The sequence below is a fragment of the Seriola lalandi genome, unplaced genomic scaffold, assembly GCF_002814215.2.
Source record: "Seriola lalandi dorsalis isolate HSWRI2012SDOR001 ecotype SW California unplaced genomic scaffold, Sedor1 jcf7180002054280, whole genome shotgun sequence".
Taxonomy (NCBI): Eukaryota; Metazoa; Chordata; class Actinopteri; order Carangiformes; family Carangidae; genus Seriola; species Seriola lalandi.
Window position 1 is genome coordinate 127,462 of NW_019524833.1, and position 7,201 is coordinate 134,662.

Here is a 7,201-nt window from a genome sequence, read left to right on the forward strand (position 1 = left end):
CCACAAGACTATATCAGGCCTTAGCTTTGTAATGGCTATTTCCTGGGGAACAAGAAGCTTTCCTCCTAAATCTACCTGCATTTCCCAATCACAAGCACCTTCTAAGCTGCCTTGCCTTCTTGTTGTCTTACAAGAAGGCAAGGCAGATGTAGATAATAAACAGACATAAAAAAAAACTGTAGTGCAGCTATGGTGCGGCATGGCGTATAGCGTATGTAGCGTCACACCATCCAGCTGTTGTTCACCAAGAAATAGTCAACACCTCAGAGAACTGAAAAAATATCACTTTTAAATTTCTATTTATGGGTTCAACAAAAGACATAATGTCAGCTTTTCAATATGTGGTGCCACGTAAAGGCAAATATTTTTTCCACTTTGCACAGAGCCAGGCTAGCTGTTTCATGCTAGGTTTTATGCTAAGCTAGGCTAACCACATTGTTATTTCAGCTAAAGAAAAACAAATCTGAACTTGAATTAATTTATTTCGGCTACTTAGGGGCAGAAGAAATAAGGTATAAACACGGTATAAAACCACCTTTAATGCCCGTTTACACATCAAGTATTCATTTGGTGTGATGTCAGTTTAGCCCCGTCTTAGTCTTTACAAACTGAGGGAAATATCTGACTCTTTAGAGGCTAAATGTTTGCAGGCTGGTTGCTAATATTGCTGCCTCCTGCATCTGAACACAGTGCTGATGAAACCAGTGAGAGTGAACTGTTGCTGGCTGGAAAATCAGAGCAATGAACTGACACTAATAAACTCCACAAAGCTGAGGGGAGCAGCAGAGTTCAGAGACCCCTTTCACATAAAAGTGCACTCATGTGATCCACTGGTATTATTACAATATTGATTATAGCCACTTGAACGCATAGATATGTTATTGATTTCAATCTTCTGAACTCACTCACTGGAAAGAAAGCACGTAAGTGTATTTCACAAAAGGTTTAATTACTTTAGTGTGTGTGTGTGTGTGTGTGTGTGTTATATTAACTGATGTAGATTTGTCTGTATTTACACAGTAACTTTGTTTTATACTGAATCCTCCTCCAGCCGGACAATGCTCTACCTTCTGTTCCTCATCTGACATCATGTAAAACTGCACCTCCAGGATTTAATGCCCTAAAATAGACTATTGAGAGCAAGACTACTGAAATGCTATTTTTATCATTTCCATTGCAAATGTATTAATATTTTGGCTACTTAGGATTTCTTTCTCTCCATCCACAATGAGGTGAGGAAATAAGTCTTCCCTGCTGGTAGTCCTGTCGCTGTGTTTCTGGAGAAAGCGCTCGAAATGACATGAATCACTGTCACAGCTCAGACTAAGACACATTGCCTTCACAATAAGCCACCTCCCTGCCAACACACATGTACACACACACAAGCTGCGACTCTGCTAAAGCTGTGAAAACACTGAAACTGATACTGAATCTCCACCGTAGCTTTTACCTTAAGCGCAGGAGCTAAATGCCAAAAATTAAAGTCCTGGTCTCAACAAAACTCCACACTGAAGCTTAAATCACAGTCAGGGCCTAAATGTCCTCCCAATTTAAAACGTGCTCGCAGGAACAGTGGGCTGCAATGTCCTCACATGTAGAGCTAGATCAGAACACACACACACACACACGGTGCTCCAGTCATGACAAGCTAAAAATAGCCATTATTACTGTGAATCAGTATTGCCAGTGAAACGGCTTCCTGCATTGCCAAAGATCCAGATTTTAACGCTTGGGCAGGTTCAGAAACACGGTGTCGCAACCTATGAATACAAAAGAGGACAAGGCATAAGGCATATTTTATGACAGAAACCATCTGCAAGTATTTAGAAATTCAAAGATGTAAAACGCAGAGCGCACTAAGTAAAGTGCTGGGTTTATTACCTTCTACCTAGTGGGGTGTTTATCTGCAGGATTCTTGATTAAGAAAGAAAAACCTTTGATGAAATTAGTTTTAGAGAAAATTATTTAAAACTTAAATGTTCCAGCCACAAATTAACCCCTGAAGCCCTCAGGTATTATTTTTTTGGCATTTTCAGCTGAATAAAACTTACATACCCATCAGTAACAGCTCCACAATAATGAGGCAGAAATGAACTGGGGCTCTATGGATAAGGGGAAAGTGGGGAGTATTTTAAAATGCAGTAAGTCTCCCCGTACCTCTCGCCAGGCCAGAGTGAGATCTGAAAAACTCCAAAACTAAAACAAGGTGCTTTTATTTTCACTTAATCAAAATTCTGAATTAGAGAGTGAACAATGAGTCAGTTGACACTGCACCTGTTCTAAAAACTCCGCTAAATGAAGCAGAGCTATGCTACATCCATTTTAGTCGTGGCACTAGACAGCCTCTCCATTTTAGCCATTTGGAGCCAAGTGTGCCAAAGAGCTTCTCTGCATCCTGACAGGTAATCTCACTGTAAAATCTTTTTCCATTTCCATTACTAAGGGCTCTGTGCACACAGTACACTCATCAGATATTTAAAAAGGTGCCATATTTTACACTCTCCCTGGAATTTGAAGTATTGATCAGTAAAAAGATATATTTGTGGTTTCAAGAACCAAAAAACCATCTCATTGTAGTTTTACATCTCCTCTCTCAGGCTTCTCTCTGGAGCTCTAGTAACAACAGGTCGGTGAGCCAATCAGAAGAGACCAGGCCATGAGCCTCTCCTCTGATTGGTTGACTGCTTTCATTCTCTGGTCGAATAAAAATATAACAGATTTCAGGTAAACACTCAGAGAAACCAAATCCTGCAAGGTTGGATGGTGGGTCCAGGCGGGCAGTGCTGGCGGCATGGCTGAGAGTGGTGACCGCTTTGTTGTGACATCACAAAGTAACAGAAGTCCTGATGGCTCATTTTAAGACATCGCTTTTAAATATGGGCATTGTTCATTTTGTCCATGGATTGCACACTATGATACTGTCACAGTCTTTATATAGCAGCTACACCTGCTTTTTAATAAATAAATAAAAAAACATGGACATCTCACTTAATATGGACCTTTAAGACACATCCAGCTTTAATCCTATTTTGCCATATTTAGTCTTAAATCCTTTATGACAAGAGTGAAGGTTCCTCCTAGAAGAGAAACCCCAATAAAGTTTTAATTTGTTTGACAAATATCTCGACAAAATCACCCAACCATTACGAAGGAAACCAAGAACCAAGAAAACTAAAACTGACACTGATTTACAACTGAAACAAGTGAAACCATCTTGTACCCATTTGGTGTTGGAAGACTATGCTATTATAAATGCAAGCTATTTTCTGCAGTGTGAGTCAGTCAGTCTTCCAACCAGAGACAAGCCAAAAGTCCTAAATCACTGAGTCAAGGTGGAACCATAAAATTCCCAGACACCACTCCCATTCTCTGATGTACAACTCCGAACGCTGGGACAATGGCAGGGACACACGTAGAGTTCAAGTTCAAGTTTTTGTCACATACACAATGTCAAGACAAAGGCAGTGAAGTGTTTTCCTGCTGTATTATATATGTGTGTGTGTGTGTGTGTGTGTGTGTGTGTGTGTGTGTTAGTATGTACTGTTGTATATATGTCGATTCAACGTTATGTTGTTGGAAAGAATTGATTATCGACAATTAAAAATTAAGCTAAACTCACCAAGACTCAATAAACAGGTGGCAGAGCGCCCTGGAAGCCTGATGGTTAAGTCACATACCAAATGACTGCTACATCCATGGTTTGACTCTCGGCCGGGGGACCACTGTTGCTTGTCATATGCCTCTCTCTCTCTCTCTCTTTACTGACTATCAAATAAAGCCAAAAAGCAATTGGCAGATGTCAAAATATGTGTTTGTTTTAATTTCCTCTGGCATCTTGGGATAGCTCTATTTTTAAGAAAGTCATATCTCTAGTCATTTCTCTCTTCCGAATCCACAGAGGTCAGGAATACAGCCAAGCCATGAAGGAATGAGCCTGTGAGACCACTTCAATCCAGAGACATGTTCATATTCCCCATCCACATGATTCTAGCTTTAGCACAAAACATATAACACACAAGATTATTGTTTACACACACACACACACTTCAAAGACGACCGTAAACCAACGCAGTGTGTGTAATTCAGACACAGAACGCCTGGTCGTGAAACGATTCCCTGTGTGAACTGAGATTTTCTCACACTCCGTCTCCTTTGGACGTTGGAGCCACTGTGGATGAAGCCCAACCTGTTCAAACATGATCTAGACTATAGAGAATAGTCAAGCCAACGTCATATTTAAAGCCCACGTTTGATTAAAATTCAGCTGTTTGCCAGTCAGTGTTAATGCTACCGATGCTGTATGATGGAGAGGGTTTGGCTTATTGTCTTTGATATGTTCCTGTTTTTGTCCAAACTATTATTTATCTTCATTAAATATACATAACAAAATTCATGAATGAATTACTGAACAGGCACAAAGTTAACTTCAAAATGTTGACCCCCCCCGACCTCTTTGGGGCCGGGGGACAAAGCCTCAGAAGTGGCTGTTAACATTTCTTGTTTGAAAGTCAAACCACAAAGAGAATGACCACACAGAGATCCAAAGCAAACACACAGAGACACAAAATGACTGAGATTTACTACAAAGAGATGCAAAATGAACACAAACACAAACAAAATGACTACGAGACTGAAAAAGAACCAAAAAGAGGCTCGAACGAGACGCTATATGACTGCAAAGAGACACGAAACTACCACAAAATAACTACAGTGACATGTAAAATGACACTAAGAGACGAAAAACTACCACAAAGATGGACTGAATAACGCCAAGCAGACACTAAACTACCACAAGATGACGACAAAAAAAAAGACGCAAAATGAGCTCAAAGAGATGCAGAACGACCACAGACGGAAACAACAGGAAACAACGTGACCCTTCCTTGACTGAATATTAATTTTTGGTCTCTAAAACCTCAAACCGTCACTTTTCAAAACAGTTGCCGACAGGTTCATTTAGCAAAAGTGCAAAAAAAACAGATTACGATTACTGAGAACCAATATAGCAAAATTGGGAGCTTATGTAATGTAAACTTTACTTTGTCTTACCTGCATTGTCTTGTGTTGTCGCTATCAACCTGTGGGGCACTCGAGGTGAGACCTTCAGCCCTGCACGCACCTGGTAGAAACTGAGAGGAGGATAGAAACAGAACAGTCTCACTTAAAACTGCATGAAATTAATTTAAATGTCTCCAAATGGCCTGAAGGTACAAAGGAAATAAATCACATCAACAGTAAAAAATATACTGTACATGCTGATATTTTTTACAGATCTTTTTAATTTCTCCCTTTCATTTTACCGAGTCACCTGTTGTGGACGGACATTTTTCAATGATGGTCATACTTGACACTGGAACCAGTTAAGTTGCAATTTACACCCATGTCAGTTCAGACTCGTGTAATATACTGAATGTTGTGAAGGTTTTAAATAAAGATTTGAAGTGTCATAATGTCTTGTTCAGTGACGTCAAAGTGACCTTGACCTTTGACCAACAAAATCTAATCAGTTCAACCTTGAGTCTCAAATTGTGGAGATGTGTGCAGGTGGAATATGGGATGCAGGTTTTTACATAATAATTTTGATGAGTGCAGCTTCAAAGCTTCAGGAGTGCTCTTCATGACATGCATGACAAGTTAACAAAGTCATGTTAAACAAAACCATCCATGTATTGTACAAATGTAGCTAAATTATTAAAGGATAAAAGGGCAAATGGTAATTAATAATGAAAAGGACATAATAATGCACCTCTATTCAAAGGCTGTTAAGTATAGACTGTAAATGGTATCAGATGGCTGCTAGAATTTTACATTTAACATTTAGAGTGAAAGATGAAAATGTATTGATCCACGTTGGAGAATGAGGTTATTAAGTTTATTGTAAAGCAATAGGATAGATAGATCCCAGGAAGAACAGGTTGACTTATGTATGGATTATTTACATGGCACTCCAGACGACAGGCGGCAAAGGAAACACATCTTTGAAAAGGTCGCTTTGGCAGTTCAAGTCAATGCAGCTTTGTGTAAAAGCACATCTCAGCTCTCCGGGGACACATCGGCAGTCTGAGAGACCAAAGCGTGGCCGTGAACACGGTCATCACATCAGTGTGTTAGCGACAGCGCTCCTAAAGATGGAGACCTGACAGAGAAGAGCACGGAAAAAGGTTTTGAAGGTTGATAAATAAATAAAGGGCTGTTTATGGAATGAGACTGGTCAACTCAGCGGATAGTCACTGGTCAGAAGCTGATCCACTACCTCCCACAGCAGAGATACGTATCTGTGTGCTCAATCTTTATAGTTCAATAAACTTTATTATTATTTACTTTAACTATTAGGTGTAAAAGGCTGTACGGACGCACATTTAAAATATTTCTTGGTAAACAGACGCTGGAAGAAAATCGAAGTTATCAGAAGTTTACATTTTGTTTGCACAGATACTGGAATAAACAACATTAAGGAAATGCACTTGGGTTTGTGATTTAAGTATCTGAAGCAATCTAGCGCTCTGACTTTGCCTCCATTAGTGGAAACTAAAAGTGCTGTGCTTATTGCCATTGCCTTCTTTACAAATCAAATGCAGATTTAATCACTATTTTTAATGCAATCGGTGTACAACTGGGGCCTTAAGTGTACAGCTGCATGGTCCCCAGTCTGGTGCAGGGATTAGTATTGATTTCAGCAATTACATTTCAGTGTGGGGAGATGTGCAGGTCCTGACTATTCTTATTCCACAGCGCTTCATTTTTTACATTCAGGATCCAATTCTGTTTCGTTTTCGCATCAGATCTCTGCTGCTGCAATCCACAGCAACATGGGAACCAGTAAAAACAAACATATTAGTGCACTCAGCTGAGGGGATTACCATGATAAAGCTCTAGCCCTGCCCATTTGAGGAGGGAGAATCATTTTGATAAAGCTGGTGTTTCAATGAGCCGGAGGCCGACCAGATGAGAGAATTTAATCTTCCTGCAGACGCATCATGGCAGGATAAACATGGCCCTTTTTTTTGTGGCAAAATAAACTGGATAAGATAAAATTTTCATTTTAGTGGTTGCATTTGACACTCCTTGTTAATCTGCATGAATGTGTCTGTACTAATTCATGGTTTAGCCTTAAATGTGCAGATATAGAGAGCTAATGTAAAGCCTCCATTTTAGACCTTTTTGGGCTCATTGTTTTACCCCCCCCCCCCCCCCCCCCCCC

The 7,201-nt window shown here is 39.9% G+C and overlaps 1 protein-coding gene across 1 annotated transcript in view; it reads right to left on the reverse strand.

The window, feature by feature from the left end:
- Positions 1 to 7,201, reverse strand: part of fam135b (family with sequence similarity 135 member B) — a 43,762-nt gene that overhangs the window by 27,890 nt on the left and 8,671 nt on the right. The window contains exon 3 of the mRNA XM_023405598.2: positions 5,050 to 5,129. Coding sequence (XP_023261366.1) covers positions 5,050 to 5,129 — 80 coding nt within the window. The remainder of the gene's footprint in view (positions 1 to 5,049; positions 5,130 to 7,201) is intronic.